Genomic DNA, 23618 nt, shown 5'->3' with positions numbered 1-23618 from the left:
AAGGCTCTATGCTGGCTCTATGCCCCGTATGAAGAGTCCCCTGGGGGCCTGGGGGCCACGGCTGACAGTGCTGATTGCAGGATTGCTACTGCACCTTCCGTGGGCAGCTGGAAACCCTTAGCCTTAAAGACCAGTCAGGCTTGGGATTTGGGTTGTCAAGTGATGCTGTAGTGTGGCCACGAAGAGCACACAAGTCTATGGACTGGACTTGAAGTCCTGGCTCCTCTTACCCTCTAGCTGGTGCTTCTCTCCGAACTCAGTTTCCTCGCCGATAAAACAATGTCTGATGGTAGTGCTGTTCTGAGAAATAATGTCACCGTGCCTGCCCTGTCCTCGCACTCAAGAAAGGTAATTATTTTTGTTAGTTATTTGGCAACGAGTTCTTCTTTCAGCTGGAGGAGACAACTACGTGTGCACCAGACCCTCCGTAGTGAAATCATTTGATTTCACTGTTGTAACTGCTGCATAATGTCAAGACTTTGATTATCCCCACTTTATAAATGAGGTTCCCTTGGTTTGGGAAGATGAGGTTATCGCTCAAGGTCCCGTGGTTGAAAGTCGTAACGAGTAGTAGTGAGTCTGATTTCAGCTCCTGTAGGTTTCAAGGAAGGTGTGCTGAATGGAAACATTTATCTCTCTTAATATCTTGGCGACATACTGGGATGTGGGCAAGGAAGAAGAATGAGGAATCTTGGTAGAAATCTTATCAGAAAGCTTGCTAAGTGGCTCAGAACATGAGCTTAAGCTCTCAGAGTTCAAGATTGTCAAATTTATCATCTGTCTGCCTGCCTATCTATCTGTCTATCTACCTACCTACTTACGTACCTACCCTTCTATCACCTACCTATCTATCTTGGTGTGGGGATGCCTCAGGTAAACCACTAAGTGCTAAGGGAAGAAAGTAAAATGGAATCATGTGAGCTTAAAAAGTCCCATAGTGCTAACATAAACTGCCCTGTTGGGGCTAGGGAACCCACTGAATCTGAGGTTTCACCTAGGGAAATGTAAACAGTATTTATAAATGGGTCATGAGAGATAGCTTTGATGATCCATTTACACAGAGTATTAGCCCAGCCCAGTTTGGGTTTGCCCAGTTTGTCAGGATGTTTCGATGTATAAAAATCAATCAATAGGATACACCTTGGTAACAGAACCATGGACAAAAAACACATGATCCTCTCAACTGATGCAGAAAAAGCATTTGACAAAATTCAACATCATTTTATGATAAAAACATTCAACAGAATAGAGATAGAAGGGAACTACCTCAACATAGTAAAGGGCATATATGAAAGCTCACAACTAACATCGTGCTCAGTGGTGAACAACTGAAAACTTTTCCTCTAAGATCGGGAACGAGACAAGGATGCCTCCTTTCACTGCTCTGATTCAATGTAGAAGCCCCAGCCAGAGCAGTAAGGCAAGTGCCACAGACTGAACGTTTGTGTCCTCCCCAAATTCTGATATTGTAACTTAACCCCCAGTGCGATGGTATTTGGAATTGGGGCCTTTGGGAGGCAATTAGGTCATGAGGGTTCCACTCTCATGAATGGGATTAGTGCCCTTACAAAAGAGATCCCAGAGAGCTCCCTTGTGCCTACTACCATTCCTCAGGGCAAGAGGACAGCCATCTGTGAATCGGGAAGTGGGCCCTCCTTACCACATACTAAATCTGCCAGGTCATTGATCTTGAACTTCTCAGCCTCTAGAACTGTGGGAAATAAATTTCTGTTCTTTATGAGCCACCCAGTCTGTGGCATCTGTTACAGCAGCCCAGACACATTAATAGTGCAAGAAAAAAGCTACAAAGGCATCCTAAATTGGAAAGGAAAATAGAAAACTATCTGCATTTGCAGATGACGTGGTCTTACACTCAGAAAACTCTACAGATTATACACAAAAGAACTGTTCAGCCAAGTTGCAGGATATAAAATCAACATGAAAAACTCAACTGTGTTTCCATCCACTAACAACAAAAAAATTTAAAAAGGAAATTAAGAGAACAATTCATTTAGAATACCATGACAAAGAATAAAATATTTAGGAAGAAGCTTCACCAAGGAGGCAAAAGACTTGTGCACCGAGAGCTGTCAAACATTGCTGAAAGAAATTAAAGACACAAATAAGTGGAAAGACATCTCATGATCATGTATTGGAAAACTTAACACTGTTAAAATGTCAGTACCACCCAAGGTGATCTAGAGATTTAATGTAATCCCTATCAAAATCTGACTGGCATTTTTCACAGAAAGAGAGAAATTCATCCTTAATGCGTATGGAATATTAAAGGACCCTGAAATACCCAAAATGATTTTGAAAAAGAGTTGGCATTCTCACACTTCCTGATTTCAAAACATATCGCAAAGCTACAATGATCAAAACAGCATGGTGTTGCATAAACAAGACATACAGACCAATGGAATAGATAGAGAACCCAGAAATAAACCTTTGCGCATATGGTCTTCAACAGGGGTGTGAAGCCACTTAATAGGGAAAGAACAGTCTCTTCAACAAATGGTGTTGGGAAACTGGAAATTGATACGCAAAAGAATGAACTTGGACCCCTACCTTACATCATATAAAAATGCAATCCAATGGATTAAAGACCTACATGTAAGACCCAAAATTATAAAACTCCTAGAAGAAAACATTGAAGAAATAATTCATGACATTGAATTTGGCGTTGATTTGTTAGATATGTCACTAAAAGCACAACCAAGAAAGACAAAAGCAGAGAAATAGGACTACCTCACACTGAAAAACTCTTGTGTGTCAAAGGACACAATCAATGGGAGAAAATATTGGCAAACCATGTATCCAATAAAGGGTTTATTATACAGAATACGTGAAGAACACCCATAACTCAACAGCACCCAAAACAAAGAACTTGATTTGAAAGTGGAAAAGGATAGACATTTCTCCAAGCATGATATACACATGGTCAACAAGCACATGAAAAGATGCTCAACATCACTAATCATCAGAATAATGCAAATCACAACCACAGTGAGGTGTCAGCTCCCATCCATGAAGATGGCCAGTGTAGAAACAATGCAAGCGGCAGATAATGAATGTTGACAAGGATGTGGAGAAACTGGAAACTCGGTGCAGTGTGGGTGGGAATATAAAATGATGCACCCGCTACGCGAAACGTATGCCTGTTCCTCAAAAATTAAGCATAGACCTACCATCTGAAGTGGCATTTTCACTTCGTGCTTCGTGCTTCTTTTGAAAGAATTGAAAGCAGAATCTTGAAGATATAGTTGCACATTTGTGTTGACAGCAACATTATTCACAATAGCCAAGAAGAGGTAGAAGCAATCCAAATGTCCATGAAGGATGAATGTATCAGCAAAATGCAACATATACATGCACTGAAATATTATTCAGCCTTAAAAAGGAACAAATTCCTGTCATATGCTATAATATGGATGGACCTTAAAGACATAAACGCTAAGTGAAATAAGCCAGTCACAAACACAAATACTGTATGATTTTACTGATCTGAGGTACCTAAAATCGTCAAATTCATTGTAATAGAAAGAAGAATGGAGGGTGCCAAGGGATGAAGGCAGGGGAAGTGGGGAGTTACTGTTTAATAGGTAAAGAGCTTTGGGGGCCCTGGGTGCCTCAGTTGGTTAAGCATCCAACTCTTGACTTCAGCTCAGCCAATCATTTCATGGTTCATGAGTTCAAGCCCCGAAGCGCAGAGCCTGCTTGGGATTCTCTCTGTCCTCCCTCTGCGCCCCTACTCAAAATAAAAAAATAAACTTTAAAAAATTAGGCGCAGAGGTTCAGTTTTGCAAGATGAAATAGTTCCAGGGATCTGTTGCACAGCTATGTGAATACAGTTAGCTCTACTGAAGTGTGCATTTAAAAATGATTAAGATGGTGGGGTGCCTGGGTGGTTCAGTCCGCTGAACGTCAGACTTCGTCTCAGGTCATGATCTCGCGGTTCATGGGTTCGAGCCCTGCGTGGGGCTCTGTGCTGACAGCTCAGAGCCTGGAGCCTGCTTCAGATTCTGTGTCTCCCTCTCTTTCTGCCCCTCCCTGCTCCCGCTCTTTCTCTCAAAAAAAAAAAAAAATGAATAAACATTAAAAAAATGATTAAGATGGCAAATTTTGTGTTATGTGTATTTTTGCCACAATTAAACACACACACACACACACACACACACACACACACACACAGATATCTCAAAGGCAAAAAAAACCAAAACAAAACAAGAAAAAGGATCATTTAAGGATCTTTAAAGGATCCTTAAATGTGGCAAAATCTTGTTAATTCTTGAATATGGTGCTGGGCATATGAGGTTCACTGGATTATTATTATTATTATTATTATTATTATTATTATTTTTAAGTAAGCTGTACATCCAACGTGGGGCTCAGACTCAACCCTGAGATCTGGAGTCACATGCTCCTCTGAACCAGCCAGGCCCCCTGTTTCACTGAATGTTATTTAATTCTGTGCACATTTGAATTTTCCTAATGAAAAATACAGGCCCCCAAGGGTATTATGTTTAGGATCTTATAGATGTGGCGCTTGCCTTGGTGATATTTGATTTACCTTGAGAATATCAAAAAGCTATTTTGATAACCAGACGCATAAAGCCCGAATAGATGGGCTAAAGGGTTGTGAGCAGAGGGAATACATTTGTACTTCCTGCTTTGCTGGGAAAAAATCATAAAAGGGGTCGAGGAAGAAATGTGCCTGGGTGATAAACACTCCTGTCTCCAAAGAGCAGTCGGCCTACCCGGTCTCACTGTAGAGCCGAGAGCACCCCGTCCCTGTGCCTCCAGCCTCGCCCAGCAAGGACGACGGGGTGGCGGGGAAGGTGCTCTCTTACCATCAGGCCTCTGTAGTTTTACTCTCATGTCCTTAATCAGCTAGTTCTCCCACAAGCCGACAACACCTGAGAGGGTAGGACCCTGTCTGAGGTGCTCGTTCTTACGCGGCTGGGCACAGTTGTTCCATAAATGTCACCGGGCCCCAACCCTGCCCCAGGTATCGCTCTGGGCACTGGGGTTGGGTTCAGTCGTGAATGAAGAAGACGAAGTCCTGCTCTCAGGGGCAGTTTGCAAACAGTTGCTTGGAACATGCTGGGGGCGGGTGCGTGCTCTAGGGGAAAACAGAACCCTGGGAAGGACAGAATAGGTGATGAGGTGAGAAAGTGCTATTTTTTTTTCAATTTTTAATGTTTTATTTATTTTTTGAGGCAGGAGGGATAGAGAGAGAGGGAGACACAGAATCTGAAGCAGGCTCCAGGCTTTGAGCTGTCAGCACAAAGCCCAACGCAGGGCTTGAACCCATAAACCGTGAGATCATGACCTGAGCTGAAGTCGGATGCTTAACTGACTGAGCCACCCAGGTGCCCCAGAAAGTGCTCTTTTTAAAAAAAAATTTTTAAAACTTTTATCTATCTGTCTGTCTATCTATCTATCATCTATCTATTTAGAGAAAGACAGAGACAGCTCGAGCAGGAGAGTGGCAGGGAGAGAGGGAGAGAGGGAGAGAGAGAGAATCCCAAGCAGGCTCCACGATGCCAGCTCAGAGCCAGACGTGGGGCTCGAACCCATGAACTGTGAGATCATGACCTGAGCCGATACCAACAGTCGGATACTCAACCGTCTGAGTCCCCCAGGGCCTCAGGAAAGTGGTCTTTTAGACAGATGGTCAGCAAAGGCCTCTCCTGCCCCCAAGCCTCCCCTGACCTCCAGACCCCTACATCCACCTCCATCCACCTGGACATCCGGCAAACTCTGTCTTTTCCTCATTTTACCCCAAACCCATTCTTTCTGCCATCTTCCTCTCTCTGAAAATGGCAACTGCATTTTCCCACTTGCTCAAGTTAAAAAGCTGACATCGTCCTTCCTGCTTTCAAAACTCCTGTTCAGTCCAGCCATAAACCCCAATGTCTCTGCCCTCCAGATGCCCCAAGTCCCACTTTGTTTCCACCTCTTCCACTACTTGGTCCCAGTACCCCCCCACTGCCCACTTGGATGTTGTCTTTGCTTCTTTGCTCTTCACCTGGTTCTCTGTTCTGTTCTTGCACCTTCCAGACTCAATTCCTTAGTACAGCAGCCTGCACCCTTAAGTCTGAGCACACCCTCCCCTGGCCCTCATTTCACTCAGACTGAAAGTGTAGGGGCCCCGAGGCACCTCCCTTCTCCTCTCATTTCCCATTTGTCCTCCCTGCTCACTCTGTCAGCCACTCTGGCCTCCTTGCTGGTCCTAAAACATACCGAACACACTCTTGCATTGAGAGCACTTTTCTCAGGGGTCTCCCATTTGCTCCAGGCTCAAAGATGGTCTTGCTGGAGAGGCCTTCCCATGATGATAAAATAGCAACCCTCCCTCTCATCCCTGAGGCGTCCCATCCAGCTTATTCTTTATCTTTGTAGCATCCCCACCCCTGGCCATACTGCATATCCATCATGTCTCTTTCATTTTCTCCTTTTCCCTTTCACCCCCAACTGGAATATAAACTCTGGGGAGGTATTAAGGCATTCTCTTCTTGTTCCCATTTTGCAAATAAAGAAACTGAAGTTTAGGGAGATGGAGGAAATTGCCCAAGAAGGTAGGAAAGGGACAGGTAGAGAGACTGGTACCCACACCTGTCTGACCCCAAAGACCATGGGCTTTTTGTTTGTTTAAAGTTTATTTAGTTATTTTGAGAAAGAGAACAAGCAGAGGAGGAGCAGAGAGAGAGGGAGAGAGACAGAATCCTAAGGAGGCTCCACGTTGTCAGTGGGGCTCGAACTCACGAACTATAAGATCCTGACCTGAGCTGAAACCAAGAGACAGACGCTTAACCAACTGAGCCATCTGGGCGCCCCCAAGACCATGGTCTTTATGGTTACAACTCTCCTGCCTTTCTGCCACAAGCTTATTGAAGACATGGTTGGGGAGCTTTCCTCGGGTGGGCGCCAGAGCCTGGGAGTACTCAGGTGGTCACGAGGCTTTCAGGGGTCAGTAAGCAGTCACCCAGGTGGGGAGATGGGAGAAAAGGAGAAGCAACTGGAAGGGGCCAGAGTGCATAGGGTCTTGGAACCCAGAACAAAGAAAGAGTGTGGATTTTATGCGATGCTTATCACAGATTTCTGAGTGGGATAGTGATATACAGAAGGTTTTTTTTTTTTTAAATGTGTATTTATTTTGAGGGAGAGAGGGAAAGAGGGAGAGAGAGAGAGTGAGCAGAGGAAGGGCAGAGAGAGAAGGAGAGAGAGAGAATCTTAAGCAGACTCTGCACTGTCAGCACAGAGCCCGACATGGGGCTTGAACCCACGAACCCTAGCACTGTGAGATCACGACCTGAGCCAGAATCAGGAGTTGGACACTTAACCAACTGAGCCTCCCAGGCAGCCCCTAGGGCCATACTTCTAACAAATGGCAAAGGTGTGCAACTTCCCAGGCACGGCTGCCTCCACCTTGCTCAGGACACACCGTTTTCTGCCCACATTTGTGGGTTTCCAAGCCGTCTGTCCAGAATCCTCTTTCAGCAGTGCTACCTCAAGACTCCCACACACCCTTCAGCCTGAGCTCCTCCATTGCTCTGTCTCAGCCTAGACCCCTTGCTGTGTTTCTCAGAGCTCTTCGTCTTCCCCTGTCCCTCATCTGTCTTTCACCCTACTGTGCATTGGCATCATGGATGAAATCCATTCGGCTCTCTTGACCACATGGCTAGCTTTCTGCTGGTCTTGACCTCTCATTTCTGACTGATGCCTGGCCCCACAGGCTTCTTATCCACCAGGTGCCCCCACCTCAGTCCTAGGGGTGTTTTCTTTGCCCCTTGGCCCACCAGTGCTGCGAAATTAGCAATAGTTGTAGCTCTATCCAGGGACATCCAGCTACCCGCTAGCCATGACCTCGTTGAGGCAGGCGGATCCTAGCTTTCTATTGTTCTGTTGTTCTCCTCTTCTCCAAATCAGAAATCATGGGTTTTGTTTATATTTCACCTTGGACCAATGCAAACTCCCAAAGTCTTTTCTCGCCTTGTAAAAAACCCCTTCGTCACTGTGTGTTTATCTATGTAATATACTAGTGCCTACTATTTGAATATCTATAACAGTACATACTATTTCAAATACTTCTACACCCTTTTTTGATTTCATCCTCACATCACTCCCATGGTGATCATAAATAGTATTTTCCTCATTTTAGGAATAAGGAAAGAATTGACTTTTTGGTTAGAGTCTTATTATTGGCCAACCCCTCTGACACTTTTTCCCTTGATTTAAAAATAACTATTTAAGGGGGACTTGAGTGGCTCAGTCGGTTATGCTTCTGACTCTTGATTTTGGTCAGGTCATGACCTCACAGTTCAGGGGACTGAGCCCATGTCAGGCTCTGCCATGACAGCCCCAAGCCTGCTTGGGATTCTCTCTCTCCCTGTCTCTCTGCCCCCCTCCCACTTGACCGTGTGTGCTCTCTTTCTCTCTTTCTCTCCCCAAATAAATACATAATCTTAAAAAAATAACTATTTAAATATTCAATAGTTGTGCTATGGACTGAATTGTGTCTCCACACACTTTGTATGTTGAAGCCCTAACGCCCACTGTGACTATTTGGGGAGAGGGCCTCTGAGGAGGTAATAAAAGTTAGACGAAGTCACACAGTGGGACCCTGATATGATAGGATTGATGTCCTTACAAGCAGGGACACCCGAGTGAGCACACAGGGAGATGGCAGCCGCCTATAAGGCAGGCAGAGAGGTCTCACTGGAAACCCACTGCTCTGTCACCTTGATCTTCAACTTCCAGCTTCCAGAATTATGAGAACATGGACGTCTCTTGTTTGAACCGCCCGGTCTATGGTATTTTGTTATGGCAGCCAGAGCTAAGACAAGTTGTAATCTTTCATAAAGAATACTTTGAGCAGTCAGATAAAGAAGTAACTATATGGGGTAAAGTTTGGTTCTGTTTTACTAATTTGTAACAGTCCTATGATATCATCGTTCTTCGATGGGAACCACATTTTTCTTAAGGTTGGACTTGGGATGAGCTTGCTTCCAAAGCCTTCTGGTTTCCAATAGTTACTTTATGCCCCAGCCCTGCTGTAGGGAAACGGGGTGACAATTGTGTAATGATTGCTTAACAACTGAAAAGTGTAACACACCTTTTTCTCTTGTCTAATCCACTTTTCATGAAAAGCAACAAGTAAAGGGTGATCCTTTTTCCTACAATGAGCCGATAACTAATGATTGACCATGATAGTGGAGGTTCTTGGAAGGGGGAATTCAAGCCACACTTTTTGGATTTGGATGGCTTCCTAACCATCTCACCCTACCTTGAATTTCTACGAATTTGATCACCTGTACTATTTTTTAAAAATGTTTCTTTATTGATTTTGAGAGAGAGAGAGAGAAAGAGAGAAAATGCAGGGGACAGGTAGAGAGAGGGAGAGAGAGAATCCCAAGCAGCTTCCCTGCTATCAGCACAGAGCCCGACGCAGGGCTCGATCTCATGAACCACAAGCGAGATCATGACCTGAGCCGAAATCAAGAGCCGGTGCTTAACTGACTGAGCCACCGAGGTGCCCTCACCTATGCCATTTTTATTTCAAGTAACACTTCCAAACATATATGCTTAGAGAAGTACGTCCTGAAACTATGTGTCCTGTCTCCTAGACAGATGCTAACCTAGAAGAGTACCCATTGAGTTGGGGTGCAGTGGGGGAGGGGTGGTAGCCATGTATGAAAAACATTACCCATTAAAAATCCCATATTGCTCTGTGCTGATTACAATAGGCAATAAACACTGGCTGAACTGAACCGGGGGACACTTACTCCGGGGGCCTCGACGGGTGGTCATGCTCAGGGGGCGAGTGTCAGAATCTTCCTGCAGGGGCTCCGGCTGGTTGCCTAGGTGGGGATTTTCAGACACCATTTCCTCGGAGCCAGCGGCGGGCAGCTGTGGGCAGAGGGGCAGAGGTTGTTACCCCCAGGGCTTGGGTTGACACAGATCTCATCTGGGGATGAGGTGGGTCACTCAGTGAGGGGACAGGTCTTAGTACTATTCATATCTAGATAACTGTGGTGCTGTCACCTGTCAGAAAAGGGGTGTCAACCTTGAGTTCGTCTAAGAGGGTTCTCGTTAAATTACTGAGGCATCCCCAAATAAAATAAATACTTCCACTATTTCTATGAATAATGTGCAAACCTTTGCAGAAATTGGGTGGAAAGGGGAAGCAGGAAAGCCACGGCCAAAACTATGTGATCCCAACTCCAAATCTTTTGGAAACAGCTGCCAAAGCGTCCCCGGGGAATTCAGGGCAAAGGACAGCATGTGGCTCCTTCCCCAGGCTGTCGGAGGAGAGGCCGGTGAGCAGAGATGACAGTGGAGGCCAAGGCTGCGCGATGGCCTTTGGGGCCAGACAAAGGCTTGCCTCTGAACTCAGATGAACTGAGGGACTCGGGGCAAGTTATTCAACTTCCTCGCTTCCTTCCTTCTTCATCTGTAGGACAAGGGAGTTGAAGACAGCCGGTGCACCGAGATGCTACTTTGTATCGGCCACGGTGCAAAGCACGGGGCATTGTGATTCAAATAAATGGTCTGGGGTGGACCCCAGGCACCAACTGGAAAAAAAAAAAACCTCCCAGATTCCATTCTGAGGTGCCTCTGGGGTTAAGCGACAGTACTCTGGATTTCTTCCAACGCCCCCCCAAACCTCTCCTGCTCCGAGGTCTGCAGTCTGGGCTCCTGCACGGGTTACATCCAGGAGCCGGTGCCTAGGAGGGCAGTGCCAGGTACCATGCTCCCCCCTCCCGGTCCCTGCCTCTCTCTCCTGTGCCTGTGGCCCAGTAGCTAAGGACGTGCACCCGTCCGGCGGTACTCTGGGTCGCCTGCCCTGGCTGCAGAGCCTCTGGGGGACCCTGCAGGAAGGGGTCAAAGCTCCCTGAGTGGCCAGAGAGACTGGCCACGTGGCTGGCCGCCCCCCTCCTCCCCCGGCTGCTCCACCCGAGCTGCGAGCTGCGCAAGCAGAGGCCGCCCCTCGGCCCAGCTGGCCCCACCGGAGTGCGGTGGGGCACAGAGAGGGGGCTTGTCCCCCGACTGCGGCTACCTCGGTGCCTTCCCCGCGTCCACACCTCCTCACGTCCCAGCCACCCTCTCCAGGCAGCCCCATCACGTGGGTGCTGGCTCAAAATGGCGCTCCCTTCCTTCCCTCCCCTGCTGGCATCTCGATGCTTCCAAGCAAGTTGCCCCTCCAAAGAGATCTTCCCTGCCTCCCCTCCTCAGAGGACAGGGGCTCCTGGCCGGTGGGGGGGGGCGTTATTTACCTTGAGAAGGCTGGCCTTGCAGGGGGATGCTCTCAGCCGAGGAGGGTCACTTCTGAGGAGAGCTGGAGGTGGCGGGGGGCGGGCGCTCTGGTTTAGACCGAAGCTGAGCTCGGGCTTGGAATTGGAGAAAGGGGGAGCGCCCCATGATTAGTAATCCTGCACTGCCATCTATCGCCGGCCTCAGTTCATGGCCTTTGAGGACAACAGTAAAAAGCCTCCGTCCCTCTTTTCTGGGCTTCTCTCAGGAGATGGGAGAAACCTCGGAGGGAAAATGCCCGGGGTACTGACCACAGCGTCCCTGTGAGGGTCACCCTTAAGGCCCCACACAGGTCCCACACCCTGCACCTTCCCCCTGCACCCTTGTCTTTTCCAGGGTGCCCCGGGGAGGATGTGTGGTCCCCTGAGGGTGCCCACACCTTGTCAATTGGCAGGCCGATGCACAGGCAGACACAGGGCCCCCAGCACCACATACCCGTTTCTTCCTTTTCTGTCTTGCCATCTTTGAGGTCTTCTTCTGGCTTCCCACACCTGTATCCTCATCATTTTCATCGAACTCCTTTGTAAAAATGTAAATGGAAGAGTGGTCACTGAGTCTGTGTGTAAGTTGGGGAATGGCGGTAAGAGAGGAAGAGGGGTGCATTTTACATATTAAAATTAAAATCACCATCCTGCCCCCACCCCTGAAGTTGAGTATGGGCGAAGGGACAGTTGACATGGTCTAAGCAGCTACCAGCCTTTACTCTTCTCAAAGCAGACATGGTCTTGAAAAGTTGTATCCAAATGGAAACATGAGATGATCTTGGAGCCTCCATCGTTCACCCCTACGACATCCGCCGTGCTTCTGGCCCTGGGGACACACAGATCCTTGCTGCCCTCAAAACTCACAATCTAATGAAGGCCAAAAACAAGGGACCCTGCCAGGCCAGCTGGTCTGGCCAGACAGAGGACCCCAGCACAGGATGACATGGGAATCAAACCAGGGGTTTCAAGGGCCGGGTTCCTCTGCCCCCAGCCTCAGTCTCAGGTACAGAATAATAAGGATATATGTTAAATCGTCACGAAGTCTCAATTCAAAGACAAAGTTCGTGGGTTTTCTTGAAAACAGAAATTCTTTCACAGTGCAAACTTTTTCTTTTTCTTTTTCCTCATGACGCTTTCTAAAGTTTTAGCGAGAAGATGTTAGAGCTGACTGCTCTGAAGTGTTCAAGCTGCAAACTTCTCTGGTCCTAGACCTCTGCAAACTGGGGCACCACCTCTGGGCGTAGAAGAATTGCAAGGTAAACCTGGAACCTCTCCCTGTTACACCGAGTTCATTAGAAAGGTGTTCAAAGTGAAATTGGGATTTTTTTTTTTAATACTGAAGGAAACTTGGAACACAAAGGGTGGATTTTAATGATAAGATTTAAGATTTCAAAGAAATGTCAAGCAGGTTGCTGAGTCAGCCTCCAACTGCACATCCTGCCCTTGGCCGTGGAGGTTAGAGAAGATGAGAACTTTTGTTGGTGGAGGGAACCCACGTCCTGACCGGCCAATGGGCATAGCTTGGGCTTGTCTTTTGTCCAAGGGACCTGAGATCTCTGATTCATCCTCTGGGTGAAAGCCCCATCCTCACTGGGCCTCCTGATTCAGGGTCCCCAGGTAGGGAGTATTCTTAGCTTAGGGGTTCACCAACTTAGATTATAAAATGTTGCTAACATTTTGGTGTGCAAGTGTGGTCCTTAGTTCATGTCTCAGTTCTCACTGGCTAGAATGGATTTGTGAGGAAATCTAGGCCTTTTTAATTGCTTTGTTTTAGTTTATTTTGCTTTCCAATAATGTTTTGATTCTCTATCAGTGGAAAACTGTCCAGTAGGACCTCAAATCAGATAGAACGGAAACTCCCTGAGGGCACAGGGTTTTTGTATTGCTGCGGTATCCCCAGGGACCAGCGACACAATAAATATTCGTGGCGTGAATAAGAGGATGTAGATTTATGTGGTTTGAAGGTACTTGATATCTTGCTTAAAGTTAACCTGTGTGGTTGTAGCTGGGTAATGTGGTTCCTTTAGGCTTTAGAAAACAGCGTGTCTTCTCTGTTTCGGCCTCTATGGTCTCAAGTCAGCCGGCCCTGCAGACAGGAGAGAAGCTGGGGCTGAGAGACTTTCTCCTCCGTGCTGAGGTCTGTGGTCTCCAAGTAGGAGACGGGCTCCCTTCTCTGGTGTAGATAGTGTTTAATGATGGTTTGTACACGATGAGTTAGAAATGGCAGGACTCCACGAGACGGGATTTTACTGGTGGTTATAATCTACAACTGGTTCCTTCAGCATGAAGTTTTCTACAAATCAATGTGCTGCCGCAGAGCTGACTCAGTAGCAGGTGGTCACTCCGAACAGCTGTGTGTCACGAAATGGTGACCGGGCAGCTTCAGAGCATATTCGTGTAGAGGTGAGCCCCTGGAATGTCTGCAGGGACGCGTTTCTTACGCCATCAGGCCCCGTCTCCACCGCGTGCCTGACATAGCGCCCTCTGCATTCAGTAGGCGTGCAATAAAGGCCTGTTGCTGGCCTAACTTCCTCCCTCACAAAGACGTGTGCAATGCACACACAGCCACACCTTCAGGGGACATCTAAGCAACCGCTTACCTCTGTGATTATTTTCACTTTTTCTTCCTTGGGATTCATTTTGGCTGCAGTGTCTGCTCCTGGACAGGGAATCAGAACAAAACAAAACAAAGAAGTCAGGCCTTTGAAAATCAGTGAAACATCGTTCTTACTACCGATGTCTATGAGGCTGACCTCCGTGTTAGAGCAGACGGTCCATTCCCAAGGAATATGTGCTTGCAGACCCAGATTGGTGGAAATGAGCCCCAGAGGAAAAGGAAGGATGCCAGACCCTTCTGGCCCCGTGGGCCTGGCAATGAGCCCAGCAATGAACCTGGTGCCACTGGGCAGCAGGTGGGAGTGAGGAAATTCTGCCCTTGGAGTCAGAGGAGTCCAGTTCATAGCCTCTCCTCTCCCTTCAAACCTCCACCTTCCCACCCCCTCCTCACTCTCTCCCCTTGGCCTTGGTTCTCATTTCACTGAACAGAGAGATGAAGGGGGCGGGGGGGGGGGGGGGGGGGGGGGTCCATCCCCTGCCCCTCCCCCACCCGCGGAGTCAGGTTACATCTTCTGCCTCCACTTGTACCCTGCCTGCCTCTGCTCCCATCTAGGCTGGGACCTCAGCCTGTGCACTAGGCCCCAGCACATTCCTCCTCCACGACCTTGGGCTGAAAATTTCCCCTTTCCCCTGGATAATCACTTCTTCCTGCTCTGTTGGCTCATTTCCTTCCATGAACAAAGTGCTGTGATTGGCCCCTTCTTTAAAAGGGCTGTCTCTGGACTCCACTTCTCTTTCTAGCTAGTGTTCAATTTTTCAACCTTCTACAGGAAAGTTCCTCACACCTTCTCTTCCTGGATAGGTTTGCTGGGCCCAGCAGCCCCTGAACCTGCTCCTGTCAGGGTCCCAGTGACTCTGCGTCACCACATCGAATGATCATTCTTCAGTGCTCATCTTATTTGACTCTCAGTGGGTCAGTAATGAAAGTGACCCATCACCTGATTTTTCCTGAAACGGTCTCTTCACTTGGCTTCTGGGATATGTTCTTTCTTGGTTTATCATTTCTACCCCCTCTCAGACTCCTAAGCTGGTCTGTCTCTATCTTCTTAATCACCACACGGTGGGGTCTGCGTTACCCGTACCCATCCCATCGGTGGTCTTACCCCGTCGCTTGGCTTTAAATGCCATCCGTCTACTGGTGCCCCCCAGACTTGCACTCAGGGACTGCACACCTCCCCAGAGCTCCAGACTCAAATATCCAGGTGCTTGATGGATACTCACTTGGCTTAACATGCCCCAGATGAAGCTCCTTGTCATCGCCCCCTGATCTGCTTGTCCTGCAACCTTCCTTGTGGCAATAAACAGAACTCATTTGTCTGAGGCCAGAAACCTCAGACATACGCCATATCGTGTCATTCCTGACTCTGCTCTGACTTTCGCATGACACACGACGTGCAATCCATGGAAATCCTGCCGGCTTTGCCTTCAAATTATATGGAGAATCCAACCTCCTCTATCCACCTCCACTGTTATCACCCGGTCAGGCACCATTGTCTCTCGCATGGCTTCTTGCAAGACCCTCCTAACTTCTCTGCTTCTCACCTTGCTCACCCACAGGTTGTTCTTTACACTGAAGAGAGTGAATTGTTTAAAATTCAAGTGCAGTCATGTCATTTCTGCACTCAAAATCCAATGACTTCTTTTTCCCAACAGAGTAAAATCCAAAACCCTTTCCATTGCTTACAAGGCGCTCCATGATCTGCACTTAAATCCTCTGGTCTCAGGGCCTTTGCACTTGCTGTTCCCTCTGCCGGGACCTCTCTTGCCCAAGATAACGGCAAGGCTCTCTGTTTCTTTTAATTCCTTGAAGGCCCTACAGAGACCCTTCAGAGAAGTCTTCCCAGAACACTCATAATACAATGGTAATCTGCTTCCCTCACCTTCCTGGAATTCTCTAACTATCTCATGATGATTTCTTTTTTCCATAGTACTTGTCACCAGCCGACATATATACTTATTTGCTATTGTCTGCCCATCCCTGTTAGAATATAAGCTATAAGAGGGCAGGGACATTTGCTCATTGTTTACCTCCAGAGCCTAGGAGACATTCAAAAAATGTGTTTTAAATGAATGACTAAATCATTACTTATTGGCTGTGTCTTCCATGTCCCCATTCTGGAGCCCTTTAAATCTTCATTGTCCTCTCTGGGCTGCTGAGAAGATCAAAGGAGAGAGGGCGTGGGGAGAAACACCAGGGCTGACAAGTTGTAAGCCCTTCCTAATATCCTGGAATCTGAATCTCAGCTAGGCCTTGTCATTTAAGCAGCTCATCTGAGGTGTTCAAGGTTGCAGTGACCCTGATGGGGAATTAGCATATTAAAGGGAAACAAAGCATCTGGAAATCTGTTGTCTCCTCTCCAGACCTCCTCACAGGCTACCAGAAATGGAGGAAGGAAACTGATGTCAGCAGTTCAGAAAATAATAGGATGAGGAGGTGATCTAGAAGGAATGAGGGGCAGAGGATAAGAATGAAATACCCAAGGACACGAAAACTCTCTAGTAAACAACCCCGGTAATTATGAGCTGGGGAAAAAAAAAAAGAACTGATGTATTTTAGGAAAGAAAGATTCTTCCTCAATAAGTAAAAAAAAAAAAGTCATATATGAAGTAAATAGAAGTAAGAATGAAAAATGTAACAGAGTTGATTTTTTTCTCCTCATTCTTTCCTGATCATTACCTTTGAATGAGTTTCTAAGGAAATCAAATGACATCAAAATTTATTTTTTCATGAGCACGGTTCCTAAGAGAAGATAAATCAATACTGTTCGACTTTAATATGTAGCTTGTCATCACCAAATGCATTGAGCACTTGTTAATATATTCCTATTGGCAATATCCAAATAGGAGCCATGATTTACCGCAGACTTATTTTGTGCTATGTCTAGATGCAAGGTACCACCAGACCTTACAACAAGACTTCTAGTTCAGTTCCTCGTGCCTCAATTCACCTCTGAGGGACCAAGGTTTCCTCTGAGGTTAACCTCCGGCAGGATACACGATTTGTCCAAGGTTATAGTTATTAAATGTCACATTCAGAATTTGACCCCAAGACTTGGTGATTCCACAGTCTTCCCCATGCCCCTCTACTCTCTGTCTCGCCATTGATCCCTGTTTTGTGATCATATCAGGAACCAATCTATGCTAGTTCAGTCTTCTGGAAATATGTACAATTGAAAGCTGTGGAGTATTGCCCCAGTGAGAAAGGGCTGTGGCTACTTGAGGTCAATGATTTATTTAACTTCGTGCTGAAAACCAAAGACAGTTTTCTAGGAAGGTACTGCTGAGACCTTTGTCCAAACAAATGGACTGTCTCTGAGGGTGCTGAGTGCATCAGAGCCCTACCCAGAGGACCCTGTGACAAGTTCTACAGGATGTAGGCAAAAGGATGAAGGTGTGTTATAAGAGATGCACTGCATCTGACCTTGGGCTGCTTAAAAAAAATTAACACAATGTGAGTGTCCTATTCCAAAACAGTGCAAACACGGGTGTATAGAAATAGTGAGACCTTTGTGAAAAATTAAATGAACCTGGGTCCCAATTCTAGCTCTACTTCTCAGCTGTGTGATCTTGGGCAAATGCCTTCGCCTCTCTGAGATACATTTCTTCGCCTGTAAATTTGCAAAATTCCTACCTCCAAGATTATCGTTTAAGGGCTAAATGATAGACTGTATGGTAAAATGCCTAGCATGGACCAGGCTCTCGATATTGGTATGGTTTTATTTATTTATTTATTTATTTATTTATTTATTTATTAAAAAATAAATTTTTTTTAATGTTTATTTATTTTTGAGCCAGAGAGAGACAGAGCATGAACGGGGGAGGGTCAGAGAGAGGGAAACACAGAATCCGAAACAGGCTCCAGGCTCTGAGCTGTCAGCACAGAGCCTGACGCCGGGCTCGAACTCATGGACCGCGAGATTGTGACCTGAGCCGAAGTCGGCCGCTTAACCGACTGAGCCACCCAGGCGCCCCTATATCGGTATGGTTTTTAAGAAAAGGTGATGTTAGAGAAGGAAAGTAGAAAAAGGAGTGGGGATGGAAAAAGAGCTTAGGGGACAGAAGGAGAATCACAAGAAAGACCTGAGGTGACATTCAAGTCCCCCATTACCATTTGTGGTTCCCACCTTCAACCTCCTGGCTCCAAAACCCAAGGTCCCCTCTTTCCCTTCCCCCAGCTGGGCCCAGGGGAGTTTCCTTTCTGTTTCCATTTGTGGTGCTTCTGAAGCCCTCCCCTGCCCTCATGCCCATGGGTATTTCCTCCCTGCGTATGGTGCTTAGCTTTTTCTGCCCTACCCTATTAGGGTTGGAGACTGGACCCCTGGCAGGTGCCACACACACTGCTTCTAAATTCATTATCTGAGTCTACAAAGCATTCCAGCCACAGCTTCCCTTTGTCTGAGGTTGGTGACAGATAGCTTTATGGAATCATCCAATCGGCTCGATGTAACACATGTCACCCTGGCAGAGTGCATATAAATGCCACACTTGAGCTGCGCTCTGTGGTATATGCCCAGTGCGTTCACGTGATGAACTAAGTGATCCCAGGCCCTTTCTGGGAGTCATCTGTTGTGTTTCAAGCACACTCGACACTTTTATCAATATCTTACGGTACTTAGCTCCTTGTACTGCTAGCCTCCGTTTATAGGGCTGTCTTCTGCACAGACTCTGTGCTTCTGAGCTGGTCTAATGCATTTCTGGTTGCTCTGAACTTCAGCCCGTTGCTTGGCACCTTGTTCATGCTCGATAAACGTGTGAGCGAATGACTCTACACGAGCTCTAAGAGACAGATTTCATTCTGGAGCCGAATTTATTTGTAGAAGAGGTTATATGAAAATCCAATAACAGGCGTGCACTTCCCACAAGACCTTGTTAGCTTTCCATAGCGCCTCTTTGCAATGGAGGCAAACTGTAAGTGTAAATACCAGCCCGCAGATTTTCTTGTGGTCTCTTGGAGCAGTGATCCTCATCCCTTTGTCTGTAATGACTCTTCCTCTGCCTAATGCCAAGAAAAACGAAGCCTGAAATGAGTGGCACTTTGCCCCTTGGACCAACGTGAACTGAGACACTCAGAGACGCAACCCGCAGCAAATGTTTCTGGGAGACAGGAATGCGACAGGATGGCAGGAAAGTCCCAAGACGGAAGCCGAGCAACCCTGTGGGAGGGATTCCACCCAGCGGCCCTGAGAGCCAGACATCAGACAGCCGCTCAAATCAAAGCAGCCCAACTGACGCTCTATGATTTCAATTCCAGAAAGTAAAACGTAAATCTTAGTGGTGAGAACCCCTACACTCACAATTCATGAAATCGGCTAAGGGGGGACTGAGGGGTTGAGCTCCAAGCCGGGGTCACGAGGGCAGGACGCCCTTGCTGCAGCCCTGCTCCCCGGAAAGAACTGGTTACCTTAAGCAACTTTACAAAGCGCTTTGCAGATTCCGCTTCCTGGGATGAAAGGAAAGTGGGGAGAGACGGAGTCTTGCTGTCGAATCTTCTGAAAGAGTCCAAAGGGAAAGGCTGAACGTTGGGGCGGACCCAGGGCTGCTCCCTGGGAGGCTGAAGCTCTGGGAGCAAAAACACCCGCTTAGCAACACGTTCCTAAGGGAGGTCACTCCGGCTTTTTTTTTTTTTTCTTTTAAAGTGACAGGTGACTTCCAGTAGCGGAGCATGCTGGGGGAACAGAGGAGCCCAGCACAGACAGGAACCAGCTGGGGGCAGCTGATCAGAAGTCAGGTGGGGGGGCTTTAGGAAGCACGCCCTCCCTTATGTCATCAGGGTCACTGGGCATTTCTGGCAAGAGACAGGCGATGCTCAGATGCGGGAGGTTTAGAATCACGAAAGGTCACCATGAGTGGGCGGTGCACCTGACTTATTTGCAGCCAAGGTTCTGGGCGGTGCTGCTGGGCAGCGGTGAATATTTTCCAGTTAAATGTGGAGGCTGGATGTCCAGGATTAATCTTTGCGTATTTTCGGAATCCCACTGAGATTGCTCAAAGAGGATATAAATGGTATTGGCTTAAAAAAAAGCAAAGGTCATGGGAGAAGTGGCAAAGCACATGGAAGAGAAATGGAATGGATAGACCAAGAAAAGCCACACTCCAACCTTTCTGGTGTGTGTGTGTGTGTGTATAAATGTATCCACCTGTGTACCCTGTGTGTGTGTGTGTGTGTGTGTGTGTGTGTGTGTGTGTCTTTGCATGTGTATCTGTGTGTGGGGGGAGGAGAAATGAGCCCATCCATTCTACAGAATTCCAGAGAGGGTCAGGACTAGGTTCAGGAGGGTGGGGGTTGAATCCTGTCCCTACAAAAGAAGGTATGTTGGAGCCCTAGCTCCCAGGGCCTCTGAATGTGACCTTATTTGGAGAGAGGTCCTTACAGACACAATCAATTTAAAAAGAGGTCATTAGGGTGGGCCCTAATCCAATATGACTGTGTCCTTATAAAAAGGGGATATTTGGGGACAGAGACAGACATGCACACGGGAAAGATGATGTGAAGACCCAGAGAGAGCAACATCTACAAGCTAAGGGAGGACTGCAGCCCCCAGAAGCTGGGAGAGAGGACCGGAACAGACTCTCCCTCACAGCCCTCAGAAGAAACAGATCCTGCCAATACCTGATTTCCTTTATATTTTATATTATATTATTTTGTTTATTTTTTAACATTTACTTATTTATTTATTTTTGTTGATTTACTTCTTTGAGAGAGAGAGAGAGCAAACATGAGTGGGAGGAGTGCAGAGTGAGGGACAGAGAGAATTCCAAGCAGGCACCACACCGTCAGGGTGCTGAGGGTGCCATGGGGCTCGATGTTATGAATCGTGAGATCACAACCTGAGCCAAAACCAAGAGTCAGATGCTCAGCCAAGTGAGCCACCAGGACACCCCTGTTTATTTTGTAACACCTGATTTCTTACCTCTAGTCTCCACAATAGTGAGACAATGCATTTCTCACCGTGTATGTGGTACTTTGTTACGGCCTCCCCTGCAAACGAATCTAGTCAGATACCAAGGCAAGTGGGGCTGAAAATTCACGAAGATGTGAACAGCTATGCATAGAGGAGTTAGATCCTCAGGACCCTCCCTTACTCCTGGCAGCCTGGAAATATGCTCATCCTCCTTACTCCCCCTTTTCTGTTTCCCCCTCCCCCACCCCCCCCACCTCCAAAGGGGATTGGAAGCTACTCCTCAAGGGAAGTTGAGCCAGAGACACTCTGACCACAAGTTCCCAGGTACAGCAGAAGGTGGGTGCGTCTCAGGGCTGAAAACTGGGCAGGAAATGGAGAGGAGGCAAGGTCCTTTCCTTCTCACAGAACTGAAGTAACCTTTGGCTCTCCTTGTGTCACCTCCAGCAGCACCAATCTAGAAAACATGGAAAATTATTTTCTGGTCACAAAGAACAGACCCCAGATACTGACATTTCTGGATCCTCCAGTGAAAAACTAGCATATTGCCCTTGCAAAAAAGCATTATGGAGAAAATGAGGGGATCTCAGGTTAAGAAATAACACACTTGTAGTCATAGAAAGAGAGAACCGAGAAAATGAGAAGATAGAGCTAACAAAGAAATAATATAAGAAAAAGTCTCAGAGGTGAAAGAGTAAATCTTTAGGTTAAAATATACTATTTAGTATCTAATAATCACACAAGGAGACAACAAAACTCCTCAGTTTGTGCTTCAGTTGTGGTGGGAAAAATATTCTTCAGAGAATTCATAACTATTGGCTTGCACTATACCGTTTGATTTATTTGTGCTATCTATATTGTTTAGGAGTCTCCTAGGTGAAAAATTTTAAAAGAATTTTTTAAGTTGATTTATTTGTTTAGAGAGAGACAGAGACAGCATGAGTCAGGGAGAGACAGAAAGAGAGGGAGAAGAGAAAGAACCCCAAGTAGGCTCTGTACCGTGAGCACAGAACCTGATGTGGGGCTCAAACTGATGACACTGCAAGAGCATGACCTGAGCTGAAACCGAGAGTTGGACGCTTAATCTACTGAGCCACCTAGGCACCCCCTAAGCCACAAATTTTAAAAGGTAATCTCAAGCTACTGTATCCCATGGGGTGCTGGGCAAAGGCAGATACAGAACTTTCCTGGAGGATTATATCTTCAAGTACTTAGTTCAGGAAAGCTGTGGATAAACCTTGTTGAAGATGAGCTCACAATCCGAAGTTAGCCAACACAACAGGAAATAATCACAAGTCTGAAGACAATCAGAGGGCACAATTAGATATGCAAGAGCTTCTGATCATACAATAATCAGATGGAGAATATTAAAAAAACAATGATCATAGAAGAATTTATAGGGATGCTTTGAAATTATGAAAGAAGAGTGAGATACTATCAAACAGATGAGGCAAATGTGAAAAAGAATCAGCTAGAGCTTTAGAAATGATTGATAAAGTCATGATTTTTTAATTTTGTTTTACGTATTTATTATTTATTTTAATTAAAACATTTTTTTAATGCTTATTTATAATTGAAAGACAGAGAGAGTCAGAACGTGAGCAAGGGAGGGGCAGAGGGAGAGGGAGACACAGAATCTGAAACAGTCTCCAGGCTCTGAGCTGTCAGCACAGAGCCCAACGCAGGACTCAAACTCACAAACCGCGAGATCATGACCTGAGCTGAAGTCGGAGGCTTAACCGACTGGGCCACCCAGGCGCCCCAATTTTAATTTTTTTAATGTTTATTTATTTGTGAGAGAGAGACAGAGCATGAGCAGGGGAGGAACAGAGAGAGTGAGGGAGACACAGAATCTGAAGCAGGCTCCAGGCTCTGGGCTGTCAGCAGAGAGCCAGATGTGGGGCTCAAACTCACAAACAGTGAGATCATGACCTGAGCTGAAGTCGGATGCTCAACCAACTGAGCCACCCAGGTGCCCCTCATTTTATTTATTTATTTTTAATATTATTTTTTAATGTTTATTTTTGAGAGACAGAGAGAGACAGAGAGTGCAAGCAGGGGAGGTTCAGAGAGAGAGGGAGACACAATCCGAAGCAGGCTCCAGGCTCTGAGCTGTCAGCACAGAGCTGGACGGGCTCGAACTCACGAACCGTGAGATCATGACCTGGGCCGAAGTTGGACACTTAACCACCTGAGCCACCCAGGTGCCCTGAAAGTCATGATTTTTTTTTTTTTTTTAAAGCAAAGGATGGGTCAAACTAACTGTGACAGAGCTGGAAAGAGAATTAATGGTGTAAAAGAGAGATTTAGAAAATTAAAATGTGGCATGCGAGATGGAAATTAAAAGAGTAGTTGGGAGACACGGAGGGGCACTGAAGAGGCCCCCATGTCCCGCAAGCCCCGGGGGAAAGCAGGGAGGACAGAGGTAAGTGCTGGATCTGAAAAGAGGGATCTTGGTCAATTTCTTTAACTTTTCTAGGTTTCAGTTTCCTCCTCTGTAAAATGAGGTTAATGATAGTAACCGCTCCGGAGGGTTGTTATGAGGCTTTAATAAGTTACTATTTGTCAAATCTTGGCATATAGTAAATTCTGTACATCTTACTAAACACACAGAAAAAATGTGAATGTTGTTTTAATTAGCTCAGGCTGACCGTTTTCACAAAACACCATAGACTGGATGACTGACACAACAGAGACTTATTTTCTCAGTCTATAATCTGGGAAACCCAAGACCAAAGTGCCAGTGGATTAATTTCTGGTGAGAGCTCTCTTCCTGGCTTGTAGATGGGCACCTTGTTATCTG

The 23618-nt window shown here is 46.6% G+C and overlaps 1 protein-coding gene across 4 annotated transcripts in view; it reads right to left on the bottom strand.

Moving 5' to 3' along the window:
• The window catches only part of CC2D2A (coiled-coil and C2 domain containing 2A), a 147546-nt gene extending 128026 nt beyond the window's left edge, over positions 1 to 19520 (bottom strand). For 2 of the 4 annotated variants that reach the window (XM_060655394.3, XM_078446255.2), the window contains exons 1-4: positions 19318 to 19520; positions 13901 to 13959; positions 11752 to 11835; positions 9789 to 9912 (exon numbers count right to left, since the gene is read on the bottom strand). In XM_060655394.3, coding sequence (XP_060511377.3) covers positions 9789 to 9912; positions 11752 to 11835; positions 13901 to 13939 — 247 coding nt within the window. In that variant the 5' untranslated portion in view covers positions 13940 to 13959; positions 19318 to 19520. Of the gene's footprint in view, positions 1 to 9788; positions 9913 to 11062; positions 11116 to 11279; positions 11349 to 11751; positions 11836 to 13900; positions 13960 to 19317 lie in introns of those variants that run through there. The other 2 variants (XM_060655393.3, XM_078446254.2) reach the window with 2 other exon arrangements.
• Between the last annotated feature and the right edge of the window lie 4098 nt (positions 19521 to 23618).

The sequence above is a fragment of the Panthera onca genome, chromosome B1, assembly GCF_046562875.1.
Source record: "Panthera onca isolate mPanOnc1 chromosome B1, mPanOnc1 haplotype 2, whole genome shotgun sequence".
In the NCBI taxonomy this organism is placed as follows: Eukaryota; Metazoa; Chordata; class Mammalia; order Carnivora; family Felidae; genus Panthera; species Panthera onca.
Note: the sequence above shows the minus strand (reverse complement) of the source record. Positions and strands in the feature narration are given on the sequence as shown.